Source organism: Artibeus jamaicensis, unplaced genomic scaffold (genome assembly GCF_021234435.1).
Source record: "Artibeus jamaicensis isolate MK-2021 breed Jamaican fruit bat unplaced genomic scaffold, CSHL_Jam_final scaffold_916, whole genome shotgun sequence".
Taxonomy (NCBI): domain Eukaryota; kingdom Metazoa; phylum Chordata; class Mammalia; order Chiroptera; family Phyllostomidae; genus Artibeus; species Artibeus jamaicensis.
In genome coordinates, this window is record NW_026522059.1 from 59,005,001 (window position 1) to 59,032,178 (window position 27,178).

The 27,178-nt window shown below is 36.2% G+C and overlaps 1 protein-coding gene across 2 annotated transcripts in view; it reads left to right on the top strand.

Moving 5' to 3' along the window:
• Positions 1-27,178, top strand: part of ZFHX4 (zinc finger homeobox 4) — a 190,907-nt gene that overhangs the window by 26,485 nt on the left and 137,244 nt on the right. For both annotated transcript variants that reach the window (XM_037145191.2, XM_053661080.1), the window contains exon 3: positions 353-855. In XM_037145191.2, the coding sequence (XP_037001086.2) occupies positions 353-855 (503 nt within the window). The remainder of the gene's footprint in view (positions 1-352; positions 856-27,178) is intronic.

A 27,178-nucleotide genomic window follows, 5' to 3' on the forward strand; every position in this document is an offset into this window, starting at 1 on the left:
CTTTAAGACAAATTGTGAAATAACAATTAATGCTTATGTAAGTTTATCTAGGCTCTTAAATTGCAAGCACATGACTGTTCTGTTATGGTATTGATCACCTCTCTTGCCCTCGAAAATACAAATTCCAGAATGACATCATGCCCAGTAGGAGTAATTAAAGCTATCTGATGAGGGCATTTAGAAGTTGAAAGGGATGATTGTAATTGATCTTGATTCAATCCTATTAAAGCTTTTTATGGTTTAAGCTCTTAGAGAAAGCACATTTCTGGTCAAGAATTTATTTTACAGGTCCCTTTGTGTGTGCTGTGTTTTCTAGTGTCTATTTTTCCTTTTAATTTTTTTCTTCCTGTAGTAAATAATGAGCTGCCGCCTGAAATCCGGCTTGCCAGTGGTCAGCTAATGGGTGATGACCTGTCCCTCCTTACTGCAGGAGAGCTGTCACCTTATATCAGTGACCCAGCACTGAAGCTATTCCAGTGTGCTGTGTGCAACAAATTCACCTCTGACAGCCTGGAGGCCCTGAGCGTGCATGTGAGCAGCGAACGCGCTCTCCCTGAAGAGGAGTGGAGGGCTGTAATTGGAGATATCTACCAGTGCAAGCTCTGTAACTACAACACTCAGCTCAAAGCCAACTTCCAGCTCCACTGCAAGACTGACAAACACATGCAGAAGTACCAGCTGGTGGCTCACATTAAGGAAGGGGGCAAAAGCAACGAGTGGAGGCTGAAGTGCATCGCCATTGGCAACCCTGTCCACCTGAAGTGTAATGCCTGTGACTACTACACCAACAGTGTGGATAAGTTACGCTTGCATACCACCAATCACAGGCACGAGGCTGCCCTGAAGCTCTACAAGGTAAGAGTGATAACCCTCTCCCTTGGCACAAAGACAGGAAGGGTATTAACTATTTCAGAGCTTGGAGCACAAATCTGCAAGTGGAAAAAAAAAATAGAAGGGCAAGGTACACAGTGTCTGCTAAACATTACTACACGTTATGTTGAAATCTAGGGAACAGTATAATTTGAAAGAATGGCCATATATCTCTTTTACACCTATCTCAGTGGCATTGATTGCTTCTGGGTTCCCCCAAGTAAATTAACTTTCCTGAGTATTATCATATGTAAAGCAATACTTTTAGACCTCTGTTATTGACTGCTTTTTTTAGTGTAATATACTGCTCATGGCTAAGTATGAATGGTTACAGGGAGCAGGAGACAAAAATAGTGCTACCTCGTGAATACATCATCTTTCATTTGGTGACAGACAAGAACAATCCAAACTCCATGTGTGCATTTTCTCTCTTTTTTTTTTGAGTTCCTAGCAATATTAAGTAAACACACCCTCTCTCTCCCTTAGCATCAGTTGAAAATTTTGACTTAGTTGTTATTTTGCTTGACTTTTCCCAGATAGTAATGTTTTTATCTCCCAATGGGTGTGGCAAGGATAAAAACATTCATTCAGTGGCAAATATACTTTTATCCCTGCTGGTAAAAAACAAAACAAAACATGCAGGAGTAATGAATACATGCAGGTGATGAACACCTTGATTATACAACTTGTCTTGACTTTTCCTAAATCCTGATTACTGGTTAATTTATTTTTGGCAGTTGGTTTACTGGTCTGGCTTGATTGTCTTGGTTCATGTACCCATGTAACAGATTCATTTCTATGATGAATAACTTGGTAACTTATTAAAAACTTCTTTTGTCTAGAGGACATTAAAATTCAGAAAGTATTGCAAACCATTTGTCATTGTAACAAGCTCTAAATATGATTACAAAATCCATTTTGCAAGTGTTGTCTATTGATTTATACTAGAAATCATTGATAACTATACTTTCAGGAGTCAACCAGTGATTATAACACCTATGGCTTTTCTAATACTATTTCAAACTATAAACACATGACAAGAAGAGCAGATTGTGGCTATCTAGAGCACATGCAGGAACGATTTATTTGGGCTGGTCTGGTACAGTTTATTTAGGTTGTTTCTTGAAGTTCAAATTCTAGATTGATATACTGAACATAAAATCCTGAAGACGTGGTGGGAGAATTTGTAACATTGTTCCTGTGATGTTGGTGCTTTGTGGATCAATAATAAAAGCATTAGATTTGGGTTACATAGTTTGAGGGGAGTTCGGGCCTTAACGTGAGATGGAAAGCTTCTAAATTGGTGGAATTGAAAATATAGTCTAATGAATTAATTGTATTACAATTCATAGGTTTTACAGCAACAGTCGACAACAGTTCAATGATCAACTTCTTTTCCTGATACTTGACCTATTAAAATATTAGAATTCCTAGGAGAAAAAAACCCAAACATTAAGTTTGTGTAAATAATAAATAGATCTCAATTGTGGGAGCTAGAAAGAATATTCATGGGTTGAGCAGATCCTCTAACACTTTGACATGTTGTGAAGAGAAAACTTAAAGGTACAAAATTTTCCGTTTTATTAATCTCATGTGGAAGGCTCAAGACAGATAGGATGTTACTGTTTATTTTCTCAGGAAAGGTTATTTAATCAAATTGTTTGGTAATTATTTAGACATGTGTGTCCATCTGTGTATTAAGTTTATCCATTCATTCCATGAGTATGGATTGACCACCCCAACGGTCTAAAGAGCAATTTGCTGGGTGCCAGAGTTAGTCTGGAAGTTCCTTTGCAGAGAGGGTTGGATGTTGTCTTTGAATGGATAATAACCCAGTTAGATAAAGCCTTGTTTATAAAGGGGGGCTTAAAGCAGAAAAAACTTTAGATTCCTGAAGCCAAAGGTATATATATCCTCTTACCTTAAAAATGTATGTCATATAAAAAAATGTTTCCCTCAACTGTTCTGTATTTGCTTATCTCTTAAACACCCAAGTTCCCTGATAATGTAGTCAGCAAACAAACAAAAATAAAGTTTGAACAAACCTACCTTGAATTAAAAGAAGATTGAACAAAGAAATAGTTGAGCATGGCAACTTGGTATTGGGCAATTAAACTACATTATCCTTCAAAGTGCACTCTTTATTTCTATTAGTATCTGTAACAGTTCCGGAGAAGCAGTGTGTTGGGGATACTGTTTCCAAACTGAATTACGAAAAATGGTGTGGTAATGAGGATTTAACAACCTTGGTCAGCTTGTGTGAGCAAAATAAAATTGCTTCACAGGTAACATTAATTGCTTTTAAATGAGAACCTAACAAATTGGCTGGGGCCTGGAAAAAATGATGGTTTGTAATTTGGCAAAAATATTAAAATTAGACTTAAAATAATTTCTGAGTTAATGATTAGACAGTACACTCCTACATAAAATTCATTTCCATTAAGAGCTTAATTTACATCATTTTTATTGGGAATTATTCAGTCGGTAAGGAAGAGTGACAAGTAGCAGTTATAAGACAAATGCACAGCTGTGAGAATTCTGCGTTTCTTGTTATTTACAATGCATTGATTCACACTTCAAATGTGGTCACGCATAAGTTTCATTTGAATAGACTACCTTTTGCTGTATTACCTAAAAGAAGTGTGTGTCCTCCTTCCAGTTTAAGAAGGTTAAAGGTTAAAGGTTAAGGGTGAGCTTAAAAGCATCATCTGCCTAGCTGCTTAACTTTAAACTGATCAGTTTAATGAAAATCTGTTTTACAGATGTTGTTTTAATGTATTTGGCAGGATTTAGGCAGCCTCAACATTAGACGTACGCTAGTAAAAATTATTTCTTTATTTGACCAGAACAACACCTTTCCTTTTATGTTTAAGGTAGAAGGCTTGTGGGTTATGGTATTTTGGCAAAGAACCCAGAGGCACAATGCATTGATGATCTTTCCATATGGACTCAGAAAAAGAGAAGACCTTTATGTCTATTGCTAATGATGGCCACAAAAACAAGCAAGGCTATATTAGTTTCTTGGCAGTACTATTTTCCTGAGATTTTTTTTTTCAAAAGGAATTTTCTTAGAAAATCTTACTCAGTTCTTCAAGCAAAATTTTCTGAAGTGTTTTTTTAATTTTCTCCCAGAAATTTTCATGATAAAGCAAAGTTGGTATGGGACATTGAAACAATAAAATGAAACTGCAGCTTACCCTTAATCTTCTCTTTTAATTTGTGCAAGTGTATAACGAAGTTAATACTAAATGCACAGACAGCTCCAGTCAGCATTGCAGGGTAAAATGAATGTGTGTATATATCCATATTCATATCTATATCTAATGCAAAAACAGGGTTTCCACTTTTTCATATTTGATTATATTCTTCTTATTTCATGCCTTTGCATCCTCTACAAATTTTCATCAGTTGGAATTCGTATAATGAGTCTTCAATAAATATTTGCAGGAAGAACAATGGACTAATGAATAAACTGGATAATATTTTCAAGAAACACCTTTAAAATGCATTGCAATTTGGTCTCCCCTTTAAAAGATCCCAAACTCTTTCGAAAAAAGTTCAGTAAAAACATATAATGAAAGACCACTTTGTAGCACACATTCAAAGCAAGAAGAAACATGTAAGACTTGGGTAATATTTCTGATTTACAGTTTTGCTTGTTCTTGGCTCCGAGTGCCCAAGACTTTCCTTGGCTGATGGGACACTGACCATCCCCTGCAGGACTTTCAACACCTGCACATCCACTGCTCTAAGGATACAATCTGTATTTTAAGGGAAGTGTTCCCAGCTTTAATGGTTCAAAGTCAAAAGCTGAGTTGTCCTAGCTCTTTTTCTTCCTTCATCTGCTAGAAGTGAAGCATGATAATCTGTCTCAATTCCACAATGTTGTTTTCTTATTTGGGCTTCAAATTCTCTGAGAGCAGTTGATGAATCTCCTTGGTGAGCAGAGGAACACATGTGGGATTGGCTCCTAGATAACTTTTAGTATAACATTCCCCCAAAGAATATTTTTGGAGTTTTCTCATTATCCATGTTACGGATGAAAGAATCTGGGGTAAAAACTTAAATTCATGTGTTGGGGTGGGTCAAAGAAGAGGCTGCAAGGAGCCACATTGGCAAAAGTATGTGTTGAGAGAATAAAAAATGGAATAATTAGCCTTACCTACATTTTTTGCCAATTTTTTTCTAGTAGGAAATAGCAACCTGATCAGTTTGGAATTAACAAAGAATCACAAGTATTTTTGTTTCAATAGGCCTGAGTCCAACTTTGCAATTTAAAATCAAATATCCCAGATATGTACCATTGCAATTATGGGATTGTCATTGTCCCAGCGTGATGGTATAAGAGGTCAGGAGATTGTGTGGGAAACATTTGCATAAAAGTCATTGTGCAAAAGAAAATTGGAATATGTGTATGTCTAAGAAACCAAAACAGGTTTTTCTCAGTCTTATTCTCATCATTTGTTTAGATGAAGAAAGCTGTTTTCAGAGATAAACAGAAGTTATTTTTTCTGTTGCTAAATGTTAACTTGAATATGGAAAATTGTGCATTTTTTTTTGTATTAGTTTCAGATATATGTTCCTTTCAAACTTGAAATGCAGTGTGAAATTCAATTCCAGTTTCAGGATTTATTTAAAAAAGCAATCACAATTCAAGTTATTTTATTGTATTCTCATGTAAAGAGCCAAGGCAGAGTTTCCACAGTAGAATACTACATGCTTGCATAATACTTAGGACAGATAAATACACAGATCAAATACAGAGGAGCTGGTTAGCTAATAGCAACTAATAAATCATGGATGTTTTGAGATCACAATGTAATTGGCCAGCCCTATCTAACACGTTTACTTCTGTTTTTAAGCTTGACATTTGCTGAAGCACAGCCATGTGTTTTAACACAATGACTCTGGCACAAATATGGACTTTCTCATTGAATTCACATGGCAAGGAATATACTACATGATAAGCCAAACCCCTCTTTGTATTTCACTAGGAAAAAAAAAAAAACGATCCTACATTTCATATATCCAAGTATCTGATAGGTGATAGATAGATGATAGATGATAGATAAATGATAGATAGATAGCAATTTCTGGAAAGATTGCATTAGACGAGGCATTAGCAACTTTTTACATCCATCTCAGGACAGAGAAATTGTTAACAAAAATCTAGAGAGAGTGCGGTGTGTCACTGGAAGCCTCCTATTGCGTTTCTGATGTGTCTCCTTAACTGAAGTGCTACCGTCAGGCTCACACTAGTGTGCTCTTCTCTGGTTTTCTGAAATCCTTACTACTTTATCCCACCTAGACCTCTTCTCCATGCAAGTACTCTATGTTGCAAGATTAGACATTTAATCCCTCAAGAAAACTAGCATTCCTGTAATTAAGGGAAAAGAAGCATTTTCCATAAAAGTCAAGTAGTTCATCCAAATGTTTAAATTACTTTTCTGGTCTCTCCCAGGGTACATTTTGTTTAAAAGGAGCTGCTTCCTCTGGATGAATTCCTGGGTGTGCGGGTGCAGTGATTGTGTCAGGATGGGCCTTAGAAAAGACAATGCTCCACCCTATGAGCTTTTCTGTCCTTCCAAACTCACACAGGCAGACAGAAACACACACACCCACTCATACACCCATACACCACTTCATACTTCTGAAATGCAATAAAGAATTGGCACCACCATCTGCCATACTTCAAAGCCATGTCACCTTGCACTTTACAGTTTATATTATGTTCTAACTTGTGCTCATTCTGTAGCTTATGAAGTGTAGGTATGGTTTAACCAAAAGTAGTAAATTGCCTATGGTTCACCCACCCCAAGGTCAGTTAGGTAATGTGGACCAAGGTGTTATCTCATAATGAACGTGCCCTCCCTGTGTGTTTCTTCAGATTAGTTGTTCCTGTCAGTGGAGCTTGTAGAAAATTGCTGAAGTGTTCCAGTGGGTCCTAGGATGCCACGTGGTGATGCAGCCAGAGTCATATGTTAACCAGGCCTCATGCTGCTGAAAGGGTCTTGGCCTGGGGTGGAGTGAGGAGGAGCTGGCGTGTGCATAATGACCGCATTCTGCTTCCAGAACATCTGGCCTGCCCGCGTTCTACTGGAAATGCTTTCCCAAGTTTGTTTTGCGTCGGAGCCCATGCTCAGGCTGAGTTCAATTAGATGTGGAGATTTGTTCATTATTCAGATAATTCAAGCCTCAAAAGGCACTTTCCCCCAAATTATCAGTGTATTGCATGAAGGCTTATGATGATATGATTTATTCAAAAGAAGAACAACAACGGAGGCACAGCCCCCTCACTCCCATGAGGAACTGTCTTCACAGATTCTGTAGCCTAGTAGAATGTGGCAATGGATATAGACATAAGGGTCAAAGTTCTGTTTGCAGAACATCCCAAGTTTTAGTTCTAATAAATACGAAAGCATTTATTGAGCACTTACTATGTGCCAAGTTTTAAAGTGTCTGTGTATGAATGTTGCGTCCTATTAATGTGGTAGTACGTGAGCCATCTTCTCCAAGGCAATGTGCCCTAACTCACTCGGTTCTTCCAATGTGGCAGAAATGTTGGTTGTGGCAAAGGTTGAATCCATATACTAGGTATCAAAACTTCTATGCTTTTTTCACCAGTGGTTGGTCTGCCAAAAGACTGAGTGTGACTGCTGTCCTGGGTCACTCAGCTTACTCTCACTGCCCTCCAGCAGGGCGAGACTTTATTGATCAGTCTCAGACAGGTGTTATGTTGAGACTGTGAGGACAGGGTAGAGCTTCTCTACTAGTTGACACATGCACATTTTTTTTATGCATGAGGGTGATGATTCTAATGCATTGCCTGGAAAACGAAGAAGAAAATCACTCGATCAAAAATGTAGAATGTATCAGATTATAACTTCAGTCACCCCCCCTTGTAGAACCAACTGTTTCTTAGAGAATATTTTCTGAATTCAGTTGATGATACTGTCAGTGAGAGTTCTGCTTAAAGAATAATTATTATAACAACCTCTTCTGGTATTATCCCAGGAAACAAATACTGTGTGTGGCAACATTTTACTTTATCTGGTTGTGTAAGTTTTTACTAATGTTTTAGTTTTTTTTATCTTGAGGAATTCTACTTTTGTTGTCTTGACTATAAGACTTATAATATTAAATGTGTATGTGTAAATATAAAAATGTATTGAGACCATATTCTCAAAAATTACTGATTCAGATTTTCCTAAAACCTTTCTTTTATTGGAAATATTAGAAAGCATAGAATATACACTTTGCTCTCCGTGTTGCTGAAGGAATGAATGTTAGGGTTATATTTCCCCTTTAAGCAATTTTTAAGGAGTGGTATAGAGGAAGGTTAAGGTTGAGGAATTCTTTCTACCTGGATACCTGCTGATAAAATTAGTGGAGTGCAGGGCTGCGGCAGAAAGAAATGACCTACTGACAAGTTTAACTGTATTGCTTAACTATGGTTTGGGAGGAAAGCTTTTAAAGTTTTAAAATATTGATTTTTTAGGCTGTGATTATGTGTTCTTGTCTAGAAGAGCCTCACTGATAGCTTAGAGTTGGCTATTGACTGTCTATATGTGATGTTTGAAATATTAGCAAGAACTTACCCAAAATATCGCTTCTTTTGATGCCATATAGTCTGTGAAAAGTGAAGCCCTATTGATAATTGACTTATGCATTTATCACCTTTTTAATGATGCTACTTTTTGAAGAGAGAATCTATAGGAACTATAATCATAATAAGCTAAACATTTTATATGCATTATCTCTTTTACTGTTCTGAACAGCTGGATGTTGTTATTCCCATTTCAACATGTGAAGACTGAGACTCAGAGCAAAATACCTTGCTTCAGTCCTCACAGATAGTAGGAGTGAGTGTTGGAGTCCTAACTGTGCTCTCTTCTCAACTCTGCTCTTGCTTACATTCTGAAGCTCTGCTAGTGAAAACACTTTTCGACATACTTGAGGAAAGGAAGACTGGGGAATGGGAAAGGGAAAGGAAGGATGGGAGGCACATAGGCAAACATTTTGTCTAGGGCTTAGTCATTTGGGAGGAATATTTATTCCTCCAAGTTAGCAGATTCCCTTAAAGATATTGCAGATGGCATGTAACCTAAGAGCTGGCCACACGGGACTGCATACTTGACTGCATGCAGTCAACCGGAATGATGAGCTTAGACTCATTGGGCCATCTCCAAGCTGGGAGGGAAACTGCTGATTAAAATTGCCACCTGAATATTCCTGTCACAACTTGGTTCTTTCACTTTAAAGAAACTTCCTTTCACTGGCATTTTTGGATGTTTGGTTTATTAAATAGAAAGGACTAATAGAATATTTATCACTTCTGGTACCTCGGCTCTCAGTGCTGGCAAGTTAAGCACCATTAGAAGCTGCATTAATTCATTCAGGTCAGCAGAGTACTTCAGCAGTAATGTACTAAATGGTACCCTGCTGACCTGAAAAGGGGAATGTGCCTCCCTAAGCATTTAACTTACTACACAGAACAGCCAAGCACAGCCTGTTCTCTGCCCAGAACCCACATGTCCTCTTCCCCTTTCCTGGCATCCTTATAACTACTTGAGGAAGTTCTAGTCACTTACTAATTATTATAGAATTTTAAAAAATAGATTTGGTTTATTATTATTACTAATAACTTCTACCTTGGGTCCATTTAGGTACCAGGTTCCAGGAATTTTCTTTCCACCAAATGTTTCTAATATACTACCTTCTCTTTTCTCAAAATTTTGCTAATGATTCCAATGAAGAGCCCCAAATCTTGTTCTAACTACGTACATTGACTTAACCTCAAGATGCTTGTGAAAATCATGCTTTCTGAAGTCTGGCTACCCAATCCTGCAAAAATCACCTACTATTGCCATTGCTGCCATTGGCCACATTCATGAATGAATTTTTTTTATTTTTTATTGGGAAGTAAGAATAGTCTAACTTTTGAAATGACAGGACTGTTCTCAGGAGAGAAGCTCCCAAACGTATAGTATAGCTGGAGTGTGTAAAGCATGCAAGGACATTGTGATAATTATAATGTTCGGTGTCTTTCAAAGACTTTAAATCTTTGTAACTATTCATTTGGCAGGCCTGAGAACAACACTAGCATATGTCCCAAGGGCTTAAAATCATTCACTGTTCAATTGTGGGAAATCAGGTAGCAAGTCTAATGGTCATAACCTCTGAAAGTGAGTCAGTTTACAAGGTCTCTCCCTTAAACTCCACATATAGTCAGCACCTGGCACTCAGGGTCAGAGAAGGTGCCATCAAACCTGAGGGAGGGGAGAAATGATCCCCAGTTTTTACACCAAATGAGTAGTTTCATTCTCTGAAATAAGATTAACATGCCAAAATAGGAATCATACGAACACCAGAATGTGCTTTTAGAAGTTATTTTATTGGGTCAATTGATATTGCACAGTACTTTAGGGGGGAGCAGACTCTCTCCTGTTACTATGTGAGACTTTTCTACATGACTTTTCTACAGAGGCTGCACAATGTTTTTCGAGAAATAATTTGGCTAAAAGCAAGTTTTGCTTTATTGTTGTTGGGGGTTTATTATAATTTTATTAGCAGATTAAGTAATTAAAAAATACATTTCGATGGAACTATTGTACCAAGTTTTCCATGTTGAGTGTTCCCTGAAAAGTTACTCCCTTATCTCATAACCAAATTCCTTAAAAATAGATCCAAGAGGAATTAACAAATAACTTTTTTCTCTAGAGAAAAGAATTCTTTGTCTATCTTAATTCTTTAAGAGAATTAAAATGGGTTTTATGAAGAATCATTTAGTTTTTAGAGTATTCATTCTTAACACAGAGATAGAATTAGCATCTTCAAGTCATAAATTTTAAGTTATAAAAACTATCTTCCAAACTGCTTAATTTTGTCAACATTTATTTAGGTACGTGTTTCGGTTTGCAGTCCAGTGCTCAATCCACTGAGCCACACCTCTTATTTAGGTACGTGTTTCAAAAGAGATTCTCAAGTATCATATTTACTTACAAGTTCCTGTAGCATGTAGTAGGTCATTTTATTCCTTCTTATAGAACTTGATAACTTATTGGAAAGCCATTGGTACAGCAGTACATTGTAATTAATATTCCTTTTTTGTATGCTAATGCTTTTCCAAAAAGTGAACAATATGATTCTTTGTCAGTGGGTGTTGAAGAATGAGGATCTATCAGGTCCCATGTGTTAGGTGATTAAAAAAGCAGAATGCCAGTATTCTAGTGATGTTTTCACTATTCATCCAGAGAGACCTACTTACACTTATTTTGCTCAAATCCTAGAGCAAATCGTGTATAAGTAAGTGTGTGTGTACATGTGTATGTGTGTGAGAGATAGAGGATACAGTATATGAAGACTTATTTAAAAAAATTGATGAATATTATGAGTTAATCATTAATGCCTCTTTTTGTTTTAAAGTAGATCACAAAAATCTCTTCCTGCATGCTGTAAGTGTTCTCAGTCCCTAGAGGATAATAAACCTTTGATGATGTTGTGCAAGACTCGTCAACAAGCACTGAAATCAGTTCTGAATGTACACATGACTAATCAAAGGTTCAGGGAACAGGGTATAATTTGGTAAAAGTGACAAGTTCTCCAAAAAGCAAACAATCTCAGTCATTGTGGGATCAAATTAAGTATTTAAAAAATTTTTTATTTATTTCAATTGTTGTTCAAGTACAGTTTTCTGTCTTTTACTCCCATCCCAGCTCACTCCCCCAGTGCTCCCCACCTCCCTCCCATTTCCACCCCCCCTTAGTGTTTGTCCATGTGTCCTTTATACTTGTTCCTATAAACCCTTCTTCCCCTTTTCATTAAGTCTTTTTACCATAACAAAAGGCAGGTCCCTGTCCCATCTTCAGGGCAGGGTTTTTGTTTGGTTTGGTTTGTTTTTTTTTTCAAATGCTTCAGCACTAAGTATTTTTGAAAGTATCCTTAAAAGCCAAGGTTTTCTCAAATTAATGTCTACCTAATTAGTACTCTATTCTCTTCTTTGTCTGAAAGTCACAACAGATACCGCAAGACACTTAGATCCAGAAGGGGCCTTAAAATTCAGGGAATTAGGTGCCAGAACAGTATCTTCTTAAAGTGATCAACTGTCAAATGTTCACAGTGGGAAAATGATGGAATAAGTCAACAATCTCAATAATTAAGCATGGGATTATATAGGACAATGAGACTAAACGTTTCAAAAAATCAGTTGTAAACACTAAAGAAACTTAAATTTATATGCTACAAAATCTACCATGTGGACAGTGCAATGAATGTTGAAGCCATTGTCTTCTCCCTAGCTGCTGCTGCTGCTTTTTTTGCAGCTTTATTGAGATATAATTCATAGAACAGGCAAGTCACCCATTTTAAGTGCACAACTGATTTTTTATACTCACAGTAATGCAATCCATTACTACAATCCATTTTAGAACATCCTCAACACTCCCCCCAAATCCTTTGCCATTAAGCCCACCTCCTCACCTAAGTAATCCCATCCCAGAAAACCACTAATTGTCTCTATCTCTATGCATTTGCCTATTCTCTACATTTCATATAAATGGAATCATACCTTCTGTGATCGTTTGTGACTGTTTTTTTCTTTATTTTTATTATTATTTTTACTTTTATTTTTATTGATGGCATTTCTTTTCATTGTTGTTCAAGTACAGTTGTCTCCATTTCCCCCCACCACTACCCCGTGCCCCACCCATCCCCACCTCCCACCCTTGATCCTACCCTCCTTTGGCTTTTTCACTTAGCCTAATGTTTTCAAGATTCGTCCGTAATTATCACATATATCAGTACTTCATGCCTTTTTCTTACACAATATCCATTGTATGAACAGACTACTTTGTATTTATCTTCTCGTCAGCTGATGGGCATTTGAGTTGTTTCCACTTTTTGATTGATATAAATAATGATGTTATGAACATTTGTGAACACGGTTTAATGTGGATAAGTTTTTATTTATTTTGGGCATAAACTAGGCATGGGATTTTGGGATTGGCAATCACTAGTATTAACTGAACACTCATTACTGTCAGTCAATTCTTATTTTATCCCTTGTCAGCTCCTCTCCCTTTTCCTTTAAGAAATATTACACATTTTTATTAGTCTCCCATTGCTCTTTATTTGTCTCTGCTTTATTCTGACTACAAGTTCAGTGATAAAATTAATGATGCTAACATTTATTGAGCAGTTGCTAGATGGCAGATAATCATCTAAGTTCTTTAAATGTAGTAACATTCAATTCTAAGAACAACCCTATCAGCTAGGTACTATTATCATGCCCATTTTGAAGATGGGGAAACTAAGGCAATGAAAGCTTATTTAATTTATTCACAGTCACATAGCTGGAAACAGTGATAACTGAGTCAAGATTGAACTTAGATGGACTGGTTCCAGCACCCATAGTCTTAAAAGGGACACTGTCACAGTGAAGATACTGCATTGGGCAGGGATACTGGGAAAGAAGGTATTGTTTGGCAGAAGGGAATGGAAATGACTGTAACTGTAGTAGTTGGCCTCTGAGAAGCACATGTATCCCCTGAGAGAGGAAGAAACAATGAATGATGGGATAGATAGAGATTTAAAGACTTTGGGAGAAGATAGTGATGAATAGCAAATTAGAAAAAAATCACTTATTAGTGATTCTAGCATGTAGGTTGTAATTCTTTTTTATATCAGAATGTAAATCATTGATTTGATTCGTGCTATTTTCTTTGAAAAATACCTATGAGCAAAATTTGTAGGAATAAGATATTGATATGTTTCAAAACTTAAATTTACTGAAACACATCTTGTTTTGTTAATACACAAATGCTTGTTTGTCCCCATTTGTTAAAAATGTACTGTGCTGAACCCCAATGGTGAGTGAGACAGATATAAATGACTTATGAAGCAATTCCTGTCCTCAAGGAGCTCACCAGTTTTTACAAGAAAATATATCATATTTTTAAATGTGTGCTTTATTTTTTTAATCTTTTTTTCTAAATGGTCCCTGTTAACAGCTTCTCTGAATTCCAGAAACTTGTAAGGATATTTTTAGTACTTGACATAATACTTTTTAGCAATATTTACTCCTTTGACATCTAGGAAGCTAATATTTAGACTTCCTGTGGTATTTGGGGAAAATTAGATTCCTCCCTTACAAAACTTTGATAAAGAGTGTGGTTATTGTCTCCACACCAAGAAAGATGCTATCCCATTGTCAAAAAATAGTATCCAATCATGGTATAACTTGAGTTCTCTCTTTCTTTTGCCTCCTCCTCCCCACCTATGTGATGTTTGTGAGAATGACTTTCATGTTTTCATAATGGTAATGATATAAACTGAAATATTACTTGATGCTTTTTTGGCTGACCAGAATAATTTTCTTTTTGTAGCTATAAATAAATGTATTTATTTCTAATATCTGGTCACAGTAATCACTAGTAAAATAGTCTTAATGTTTTATTTACAGCTATTTCAGGAATTATCTTTTTTTTATTCCAACAGTTATAACTGTTCTTTGACGTTTTCAATTTCCAGAGACTTACCATCTTCACAGAGCCTACTGGCATGGGTAGGGTGAGGTTGGGGATTGGACTGCCAGTCTTCCTACCATTAAAATATAGCAGTGCATAATTTCCTCTTACTGTTTTGCTATGAAAAAAAATTTACGGGGAAATTGTGCAAGAAAACATGATAAACTTCCATATTATCTCACACTAAAAGATTCTCTGGAGCTGCTTTCTTAAGTTATCTGAAACACAGTGACACTCAAAAATTGCCTAGTTCAGCAATTAGATCTTTGAACTCTGAGTAGCTTAATAAGCATTGACAAGGTGGGTATCACATTTTGATACCCTCCCATTATTAGTATGTTGGGGGTGGAGCGTGGTGGGAGGGTGCGGGCCATGTCTCAGAGAAAGGTGGAGAAAGATATTCCCATCTATCTCCTTCATTCTCTCTAACTCAAGAAAATTTTAAAGGAAGAGCTAGGCAATTTTTTGTCTTAAAGTTTCCAATGGACTTTGTCAATCTTTATGTGGTTTTTAATAAGCATTTCTATGCCTCAGTTAATTTATTAGTAAGTGGAGATAAAAAAACAAACCCACTGAATTCCATAGATCTTAATTAATGTACAAAAATAGCTTTGAAGAAACTACTCTGAAGCTTTCTTGTATTTGGAAAATATTACTGGAGTCTTATCAGCACATCTATGTACTTGTCATTGCTTTCCATACTTAGAGATAACTTCTGCTTTTTTTATTACTGGGAAGACACTCTCCTCTTTAATTTCTGTAACTGCATGTGGTTACACTCTTATATCCAGGACTTGTCATGCCTGAAAAGCCCTCCTTAACTTTATCTCTTCAATTGAAAATTTCCTTTGAAGAGGAATGTAGCTATACTCATCAAATTAAGCAGGAGTAAATAGAGCTCATGTAAAGTAAATATTTGTGTATCCTTTTATGTGTTTTAACTTCAATACCCATTCTTTCTTAGAAGATTACCCACAGAAAAAGAATTGTGTACTACACTTTTAAATTCCAGTTTTCAAGTCTGCCAAGTGTGAATTTGCAAATGAGTAGTAGTAAGTGGAGTTCACAGTTGAAAAATGAAGGTTTAAAGCTTCTGTGTCTGGCATTAATTTTACTTTTGCCTTTAGGCTGAGACCACAATTTTTTAATCTGTGAAATGGGTTCTGAGTTACCATTATGATTAGAAAATGAGCATAACTTGACGGTCTCTGAGATCTGGTCTAAACATAATCACTTCTGTGGTTCTCAGAGCTGAATTTATTATGAGCCTTACCAAGTATCTAAATTGCTGATGTAACTACACATATACCAGGTTGCTGGTTTTTCATCTATTGTTTTTAATTTGCAAATATATGTTTATGCAGCTTTCTTATAAACAGGAAGAAAGCTAATAACAGAACTATATCTCTTCATCTCCTGTGCTTTAGGTACTTATTTGACTAATCATTTCACTTACTCATTTATCAGGAGCCCATTCTGCTAGGCCCTGTGCTCGGAAATAGGATAGAGCAGCAAATAAGTGAGACACTGGCTTTGTTCTGGTGAAGCTTATAGTTTGGAGGAGGAGACAAGCATTAAACACATAACTGCATATTAGGCAGACAGCTAGTTATTTGCTATAGTAAACAAATAATATAAGTAGTTTTTTAAAAATCTGGAGCACATATTTGTATCATTAGTAGAGAGGTACTTGTATAAATTCAAGTCTTCCTCTAATCTTGGGAGAAAGTGAAGAATTGGAATGAGACCCTAGATTGGGGTATCTAGAAGAGTAGCCAGGGCTCAACAGCATTGACTTCACCAGATAGAGGCTGTTGTGTAGAAAAGGTATTCACCACTGAGATTTTATCAGAATGCAAGCACTTTCAATCTTTTGGGAGTCATGAAATACTTATTGGGAAAGGCACTCTAGAAATGGCTGCATGTCCAGTTCAGAGATTTTCACAGAAGATAATATGGAAGGCTGGATGAGATGAAGCTGACCATTGAAAACATACTGGACTCAAGGTCACAACCTCTGGGGTGCACCTAGGTTGCACCCCAGATCCTTTAAAGAGATGATCCTGACAATCAACCAGGTTTGGGGATCACTGGACTAGAAGATTTTGAAGGTCACTATATATCTAAAGACTCCACAAGAAGACAGATAGTGAATGTGGGAGTTTTACTAAACTCAGTCCAATAGAGTCTGTTCCTCTCATGTTCAGCGACAGAAACGGTGTCTTCTGTTCTCTGAGAGTCCCCTTCTTTCACAAACTAGGACTTTGCTCAGGTTAGCCAATGCTACATGCCTCATTCATGGAAGTCACAGAAAGCATTATCTTCTGTCTTACCCATTGTTTTGCTTCTAAGGACAAGAGTCACATGTTTTGAGGTATAAACACAGACACGCACAAAGATCCATTACAGTAGAAAAATGGCAAACTTTTATAAAGAAAACCTTTCTGTGTAAAATAACTATTCTTTTGTTGATAGTCTGGCCCTTTAGTGAACTGTTAGACTAAGAAACTGCTTTCTGATTCTAGAAGTCAGTCAAAAAAAATCTAAAGCCCCTTGACTGAATTTTTCAGGAATGTTTTTTGGTGAATTTTTGGAATCATGCTTTGCCTCATCCTAGTTGCAGACATCTGCTCTCCTTGTACACAGATATCCCCAGGCAGTAGATACATAGTATATTTTCTAAACAGGAATCTTATAGGCCTCAGGAGAGCTCCCTTCCACATGCCCGATGGGTTGGTTGTATGCTCATTCGTAGCTCACTGTAATGATTCTGCAATTTTTCATTTTCTTGCTATTCTAAGATGGCATACTCTGAGGTTTGTTTTTGGAATTTTACTTTATAACAGCATATTATCTATCTATTTATCTATCTATCTATAATCTACTCTCCATATATATGGACATAAATGTGTGTGGGAATAGCTCTTGATACTGTTTATGAAAGAGACCTATGTTTTGTATAGTCTATAATTTGTCAATTTTCTCTTAATGATCTCTCATACTCTTCTTTTCTCCTAAATATAACACGTAGTACACATGCACTGGCAGCCACCATGACAACTAACACTAAAAAAGAAGCAAATAAATACGGTGCCCAAGTTCATGAGCAAGAGAATCTATCCTAACATAACACCTTATGCTGGAAAATTTATCCTGTTTTAAGCACTTGTAAGTTAAAAACTAGATCTTTGTCTAGTTTATACCTAAGTACCTTTTTTATAGATCAACTTGAAATAATTCTGTACTGACTCCAAGAGCTGCATTTTTAAATGTGGATCTATTATAGAATGCCAATGCCAGACCACATGAGTCCCATGAGCATTACAGCCTGTGTTCCACTAAAGACACAAACTAAACAGTCTCACCCCCCACAGTCTGTAAGTCAGACTATAAAATTACTGGTGGTTTGGTTAAAAAAATCAAACCACTTATTTCAAGGGTTTTCTAATAACTTGATTGGCTTGATCAGATACTGAACCTAGCTGATACTTACAGATGAGTGCAGGACAGGAGTTTCTGATCTCCTGGGGTGAGCCCAGGACATTTGGGGTAGAGCTAAGGTTCAGTGAGCAAACACAGGTTTTCTATAAACCTTTTGGGGTTTGCACTTAAGTAAAACACACAGTGCAGTATCGTATATTTGTGTGACCTGAAGCATTTTGCTCTGCTGTAAAAGACATGTCATTCTCCTGCATAAACACAAGGACATTTCATAGTCATAATCTGTTAATACCATTCATTAGCAATGTCACAGATTAAAGCATTAGTGTGTTTGTGTTGCTTGAGAAAGCAACTGATATAAAATGCCGTGAAGTGAAGGATGGAGATAATCTATGGTGACATAATTCTATTGCCAGTGGCCTGAAAGCTTAGAATGTACCTTCACCGAGAGCTTTAATGACTAGTTCATTATGCAAAAAATATACCATTATGATACATAAAGCCAGATACATTCTCAAAAAATAATGTTTGATGATTAGCAGGCAACAGAAATCAAAAAAGATTTTTTTAAACAAAAAAAGAAAGATTTTACTGCTTTTTTTGCAATATATGTTTGCAGTGCAGACCAAAATTCTTCCCAGGATTTAAAGAGGTGCATTTTCCACAGTTGCCTTATTTTGGGTCTGTACTGAAATTAAAAAAAAATAGTGATGATTTTTTAAAGTATATTTTTATAAGAAATGCTGATATTCCTGTGACAGAGATTTTGGCCAAATTGTGAATGTTGATACTACTGTGAAGGACAAGTAACTCTCCTATCGGGTGGTCTGTGATTGGAGAACATAGAAATGATTCTGTAAATTATGAAAGGAATATCAGATTAAATTCCCTCTTTAACTTTAGTAGTGGTTTGAGAGAACTATGCATTTATTACTGTAGCACATTTTGTATTTGCCTAAGCATTTAAATGATTTTCCTTATTACCCCTTTTTAGCCTAGATTATGGATATGTTCTGAGAGAAAGTTTTTGAAAATAACAATTATAGAGAGTGAGAATCTAGGGTTAAAGTTATATGCACATTGAACTACAATGAGGATATTAAAAGTATTTCATCCCATTTGTAAAATATCTTCCATGACTATGAAAGGGCAATATTTTTCCAATTATAACTGGTTTAGTCTGCAAATGGATTACCTTACAAGAATTCATGTAAAGCAAAGAGTCCAAAAATAATTGAAATATAAGGACAGATAAGCTGGACATATAAAGGCCCTGAGCAAACTTCTCTCAATAGCATTCACAGAACAGAAAAAAAAATATATTTTAACTCCTGCTCAGGAGCTGGTGAACATTTTAACCCTTAGAGTCATGTGGCTGCTTATTGACGGAGTACCCTCTGAATAATTTCTAGCTCAATTCTGCAGTGCCTGGAAGATTACATTTTGTTTCTCCCCAATATTAATAACCAGGTTTGATCTTAGGCATGTCCAAGGTCAGGTGGACTTGTCAGGTAAGCCTGTTTGTCCGTGTGTATGAACTGCGACATCTGTTCAGAGTGACAGGTAGAGAATGTGGGTGGTAAGACAAGGGAGTTAACCTTTCCGAACACCCAAAAGAGTCTCTTGCTGTGGAAACAGAGAGGCCAGGGGCTGGGGCTGCCTTTTACCCCTCATTTTCATAATATTTTCACAAAAGCTATACTGTTGAAAGAATGCATTTCAGAAGAGGTAAATAATTTAGATCATCTCAATAAAAACAACAATGTATACAAGGTGGGGCAAAAGGAAGTTTACACCTGTGAGTGTGCAAAACACAGTTTATTCTGTATTATTATTTACTATAATCCTATTTTGCCCTCCACCCCTGTATTTGCATTGTTATTTCAGACTCTTATTTGGATTTAACAGTGTTTTGTATGGAATGATTTTGCATTACTTTTCCTTAAAGGTAAATGACTCAGCTATGCTACAGTGTGGTATCATTATTCTTGAAATGCCCCAGATTCTCATGTAAATATTACAGAAGCTCCATAGCATGGGGCCAGACATATTTCAAAACTTGATGAGCACTTTTGAAGCTCCAGAATTTGTAGGTGTTTACTATAAAACATATCAAATTTATTTTAAAAAATCTTGCATCTTTCTGAGTAAAAATTCCTGAGAATCTATTTGGTTCCTAATTGATTTTCTAAGTCAGTTGTTCATTGAATAGATAAGTAGTGCCTGTGATATTTGATTACAGAGCAAGGCACCCATTTAACCTTCTGTTCTTTCCTGGCCAGGATTTCAAATACAATAGAATGTTCCTCCCCGAGGCTCAGCAGGATTAGACAGCCAGCAGTAATCCCTGATATGCTGAAATAGACCTGATAGAACTTCACCTCACTTGTTTAGGATTATGCTTATGAATCCAGCTCACCCACCAGCATTAACCCTTTAGGGACTTGGGCTGGGATACTTTTATCAGCAGAAGCTGTCAATGGGCAGAAAGCTATTAATAAATTATAAGCAGTTACACTATATTTCTTGAACAAAGTATTAGAATAATTTGGAAGTGAGAACAGATGTGTATACTCTGAGTATTTTTTCCCAAAATTTTTTCTCTTAAAATATCTGCATTTCAAAATGTATATTAATTTATCTTCTTAAATATAGTTTATTTAAGAAACTTTATGAAAAGTTCTGGTTTGTGTAATAGCTTTCCCACCACAGTCATGGTTAAATCGTCTTGTGGAGGTGAAGGATGAATTACTTCATATAAAGTAAGATCTTGGTAGTCTAGGTTAACTGGAACCAAGGCAAATATGAAAATCCCCAAACCTCATCTTAGCCAGAGGTTTCCAATCTCTTCCTTTTCCTTTCATTAGAGCAAATTCTATAGGTATGAGTTTAATTTTCTCTTTTTGCCCTTTGCGGGATATGAAAATGAGCTGAGAAATGGCCAAGAGGCAGGAAATCAGTGTGTGAAAAAGAACTAGTGAAAGGTATAGTTAATCCACAAATTGGAAAGTCAGCCCCATGTTAATCAAGAGATGAAAGGAAGAGCCAGCACTCAGTCAATGCAGGTGCCAGTATCGGCCTTTATCATGGTGTTTTAATAATTTGCATTGGATTTTGCTCCTGACACTATTAGACCATCAAAACGAGTCCCTGGCAAAATCACAGACTGGAAATGGGTTATGAGTGAGAGGGAATGCAGTCTGAGGAAGTCCCCCAATCAATGTGGAAGTGATTACCCTGACTCATCCAGGTTTTTTAGTGTTGACTCTTTAAATATTAATATTTACAGCTAGTTCTATTAATTATTGAAATAAAAGATTCTGGTTTTCATGATTAAATGATTTCTCACCAAGTTCATAGGTTTTAGAAAAAAGTAAATTTTATTTGAGAAACTTAACCTCTGAATAATGTTGTGGTGATGAATATGACCTCATTGCCTAAGGTGATATTTCAAGGTCAGAGATAATATAATGCTAAAGCATTGGTTCATCCACCTCCTTTCCTGAAATTGCTTTTGACAGTGGTTCTTAATGGGTATGATTATACAAAACATTAGTTTTTACTTAAAAATTTTCATAGAACAAATACAATCACAATAAAAAGATAGCTGCAAAGAATTTTTGGAAGTGTTTTCTGTCTTTTACCACATCTCCTGTCCCATAGATTTAACGATAGCCAATGTCAAGATTACAAGAGGAGAAATATGGTGCATACCTTGTGCTTTGAAGCTTAGTTTTTTATAGGACCTTAAATAGATCCAGTGAGTAAATGGGTGGGATTAAGGCTTAAACAATGGTTCTGCTCTAATGATGTTTTGTTTTTGTCTGGTAGGGAATGGAGAGATGCTATGAAGTGGGGAGTTGTGACTGGACAGTCTTTAATTAGCAGTCTTTCCTTTTACTTACTCTTTGTGCAAAATATCTAATTTTCATGGTTTTAGAGAGCAAAGATGATTTCTGTTGTTCAGTGTAGGTGACATATTATTCTAATTAATTGGAAAAATGCTCCCATGGGATACATGACTCTAGGATGGGGCCCCTTTCACTCTGTCTCTGACAGCGGTCCTCGAATTGCCCTTTTCTCCCGACATGCTTTTACATATGCTGTTGCTAAGATTCCAGTTCTTTGTTGTATGTTATAAAATTCTATTGCATCAGCATGAACAAAACAGAAATATTATAGACATGAACCTTTCACCCCGAAAGACATATAACAGATTGAAAAGCTCCAGACCGGGGTAACAAGAATGCTTGCAGCCAGCATGGATGGCTTTACAGATGACTAAAAGCTGGTATTAATAAATCTCGAAAGAAGAAGAATAGGAGCAGAATTTACTGAAGTCTGTGCAATAATAAAGGGACGTGGAGCATGTGCCTTTTTGTACTGTGTGTCAGAAAGAACTAGAAATCCTTTCATGTAACTGAGAGAAAACAAATTTCAAAATGACAGAGCAAGACTTGGTGTGTGTTTGTTTTTCTACTTGCTAATAAAAAATAATTTACTTCTGGAATAATTGAGTTAGAAGATTCTGAAAAAAAATAGTTCATCTTGGAATTGTAAGGATAAAGGAGACCTTGAAGAGTCTCCTCTTAGGCAGACAGGCAGTGTAAAAACCATCCCCCAAAGAAGTCTATGTGTATTATTTTTAAAGAGAGAACTCATTTAGTTGTGGCCAATGGAATGCTTTGTGACCACATGTACAAATAGATAATGACTGAATAGTTTAAAACTCTGAAGCAAACTTATTGATTCTGTAAACCTGGAATATATAATATGCTGTTGCACACATTTTTAAGTTTTTTGAAAAAGAGTTTTGACTCAATACCATGCTTAAAAGCTACTTTTAAAGATATCCTGGGATGTGCAAATTGAATTAACACATGGTCCTTGACTGGGGATGAAAATAGATAGACGCAAACAACTAATATGCTGTATAAAAATGTCCTACATTTTGATTCACTATGAAATAACTAAAATTCTATGTTCACTGTATTGTTCAGTCTTCATTACAGGTCAATGCAATTACACAGATTAGGAAGTGGGCCACAGGCACCGTGTCTTTCCCAGTGTCCCCCATATGGTTGAGGAGTTGGGATGTAAACCAGTCTTGTCCGCCTGGAGGCTATGCTCTCAATTATTGTTCTTGACTGCTAAACTTCTTCTTTGAAGGCTGACATTATCAATCCATGGACCTTTGGGGCATTCATAAGTGAGCTTCAGAAAGGTGCAAGAGTGAATCTCCTACCAAAACTATACATTTCCCCTCTGAGGAGTGTGTCCATGTCTCTTGTAAAATTCTAAGACTGTATAGATTAACAGACAAGCAGCCTGGAGAGTGGACATGAAGAGCTACAATGTGGTAAGATCTTTGGCTAGTGGAGGAGAGTATGGTTAAGTGGGCAGTCAAGAAGAAGACAGTGACTGGGTGGAGCCTTACAGTATTTGGATGGGTGGGTGTTGAGTTTGGAGGTAGAGAGAGGGGAAGAAGCCCATCCTCTGAGTCAGAAAAGAGTTGTTTGTCTCCTCCCCAAGATACAACTAAGCCAGTACTACTGAGACACTTACTTTCCAGCAGTGGGAGACTGACCCAGATGTTAGGAAAAGCAGCACATAGCCAGCAAGTCCATGGGTTTGAGTGACCAGAGAAGCTGCCCTTACTTCTGTCCCATTCTATCCCTGATCTAGAGATGTCAGCAAACATTTCATTTCAAATATAATTGATAGAATCCTGAGTTTCAAAAATAAATAAGTCTATTGTTTTGCATTTTTAGTATCAGTGAAATAAAACAATGCTCTCTCACTATATAACCAAATTAATATCTATGTGTTTCTAAATCAAAGGAAAAAATGCTGACACCAGAAGTACTCATTTTAGCTAACATCTTTCAAATGAAATATGAAAACTAATTTTTATACAATGTGATAGTTGTAGGCACCACACCTATAATCAATTTTTTGTAAATGGTAAAATATGTAGTAATAGTTCCTAATAAATTATCAGATACTTTTTTTTTGTAAAGGAATATTTTGTGAGTTGAATTCTTTTATCAAAGTACTATTATGTATGTCATCAGTATGAATGAGTTAATACAGGTATATATTCAGGTGAGGTGACTTTTTTTTACAAAACTGTTTTACTTTTTAAAAGGGTAATCTGTTTTATGGGACATTTAAGCATATATGTGTTAAAGGAGTGTTAGTTGTGAAATTGTTAACATTCATATTTTATAAATTTAAAATGTAGTTTAAAAAAGTGAAACAGCTATGTCATCAGTGTCATGTATATTTTGAGTGAAAACTATTTTTACATAAAATTAAACATTCCTTTGGAATCCTTACAAAGCCAAGGATACAACTGGCCTCTAAACTGGCTATAACTACAGACTAAAACTTAAAGAAATGAAATGCAATGGTAATGCCTTAGTTTACTTCTATTGATCAAAATGTAAAATAAAACCGAGGTAAATGTGAAAAGCAGTATTTTTAAAGCTGGACTTCATGTTATAAAATGTAATTGCAAAACTAGGGAAGGGTTTTCAAAAATGTGGCTGTGCCTCAACAGTATATACCTTTGGAGAATTCCTCATTAAGCTATTTCTGAGGCTGCATTTCTAGTAATGGAGCTGTCATTTTTTTCATTCTTGCTTTTCAGAACAAGGATGGGGGAGATTAAAATAATCTTCAAAGCAGACACCACTGCACTGAGTGGACCCTGGCATGCAAGCTGCTTTTCTAAAGTAGCCCATTCGGTTCCCACTGTAGATGAGACTTAAATACCCACTCAAAGCAGAGTATTTAGACAGAGATTCATTTAGCCTGGGGAGACACCCAGAATCACGTATCCTATCCTCTTCAGTGTCTAGCTCAAGAAATTATCTAATACAATTGTCTTTTGTTTTTTAATTGCAGAAAGGGACCTGGATTTCCAGTGATTGTCAGGGGTTGGAAAAAATAGCATTGTGTGAAGTTTTACATTAAAGTGAAACACTGTTAGGAATAGCAGGAAAAGATAGAGTTCTAGTTGCTTTTGCTCTTTGAGGATAAAATGGTCATAGTTTATTACTACTCATAGTATTTTCTTTGGGGTTATCTCAATAGAGAAACCAAGGACTGGGTACATAGGAAAGTTGAGCTCTTCCTCAGCTGATCCCACAAGCCTGGGCTTAGACACAGTGCTAGAAAGAAGCCCGCCCGCCCCATGCCCCTGTCTGTGCTGTTTGTGCACTGTGGATTCATGGAGGCCTGCAGCCTGGGGGCTGTCACGATAATACCTTTCATTTAAAGGAGAAAAGAAATTCAGTAACAGATGTTAAAGGACTATTTTAAAACATGTTTTCATGGTAGCTTTGTGTCACTGCTACTTGTGAGTGGCACAAGTAGCAGTATAAAGAACAAAAATATTCATTAATGTTAATAAATACTCCTTTTGCATTATATTAAGATATGGTCACATGCTGTACCCTCTCTTTTAAGAAGAGCATGGCTGGGTTGGGTTTTTCTTTTAGTAAATGGCTGTGGTAGAAGTCAGTCTTGCAAGTGTATAGTACCATCGTCTCTAAACCCCAGCAGAGAAAACCCAGCTAATATGAGACACATGCTAATAAGAGACCAATTTTCCATTTTTTATGTTTTATGCTGGTGCCAGATGATGTATCCAGCTAACCACTTAAACCTTTCAGTAAAGGTTTGATAATAGATGTCATTATTGAATGTCCTCATGCATGCTCCTTGGAAACAAATGATCACCTATTAGAGGATAGAGACAAAACACATTTACTTGAATGAAATGTTTAATAAAGTACATCAGGACTTGTTTTTATTGGTATTGGTCTATGAATACTTTATGTGCTAATTTAGGGCTTAGGAGTACTTAGTCATCGGGGCCCTCAAGTCTAAAAATGGCACGTACCTTATTATTATAAACGCCAGCCTTTAATGTTTAGAACATATTTATAAAATATACTTCTCCTCTTCTTAAAATTGAAAACATCTGTTACAGATTTTCTATGCAAACACTGTGGACATGAGAGCCTGGTGAGGAGGCCGTCTGCCATCTTGGATGGGAATTAAACTGGCATTGCCTTATGCACCAGCAAGGCCAAGAAAACAAACAAAAAAAGGCAGATGGTTCATTTAGTCTAGTAATTGTAATTTGTTGTCCATTAAAAGTAATTCCCACATAGACATTCTTTACTCTGTATAGTATATGAAAAATTTTACTCTGTAACCCTGGCCTCATAATTTTTTCTTTAGTATAATTTGCACTGACATTTGATAGGCAGTTGATTAGGGTAGAATGATTTCTTCAGAATGAAAATTAATTATAATTTTTGCAGCTTTCATTAGTCTGCTTTGGTAACTATCCTGGCCAAACAGCAGAGGTTGGGCCCTGAAATGCTGAATATTATTGAATCATTTGCACTGTAGTTTCCTTTTTAAGATGATTAGAACTTCTACATAAAGTGAGGATTCTTGATAAAAAAATTTCAGTGCATAATTAACTATCCAGGAAATGGTTTTAACAATGCAAAGAAAGTCTTCTGTTTTATAACACAATTCCTGTTTCTGTGGAATATGAACAAGACAGTGTTTATTGTAGTCAGAAAAATTGTTGGCATGATTCTGCATAAGTGAAGAATCTCTGGATTGTCTCAAAGTGTTAGCTGCCCATTTGCAGACAAACAAGCTTTTAGTGTGCAATTTAGGTCAATGGATCGAGGAGAGAAGATGTGTTTAGGCGACAGATTTTAAATCACCATAATATAAATATGCTCCCCTTTTCATCCGGAATTTGCTTTCTTTCAAGGTAATTTAGTGCGGCAGACATGCACTTATGCCTGTCTTTGTAATTTTAGGGATTAGGATAGTGAGGATTAAATGCTGACCCTTAATCTTCAATATCAACTTTAAGAGCGAAATATAATATGCAAATGGAACACATTCATTTTGTGTTTATATATTTTAATCTCTGTAATTTAGTCTTAAGAAGATGGGAACTCATCTTTACCTTATTTATTTTGAATCCTAAAGCAAGATGCCATTAAAATCTTTATCCTTCTGTCTTACTGGGTAAATGTTTATCCTTTAGGGCTTAGAATATAATTTTTTTAAATGACTTTAACCTAACATTTTCTATCAAGGGAAGTATGTCTGATATAAAAGTGTAATTAGACTGATTGTGTTAAATGAATGGCTAAATCTCGAAGTCAAGCCCTGAAAAAATATACATGATAAATGTTTGTGTGAAATTCATTTGTATCAATAAATTGAATTTTTACTAATACATTCAGTTAGTGTATTTCTGATCAAGTTTACTTTGTTCTTAATAAGCTTTCCTTTGTGAT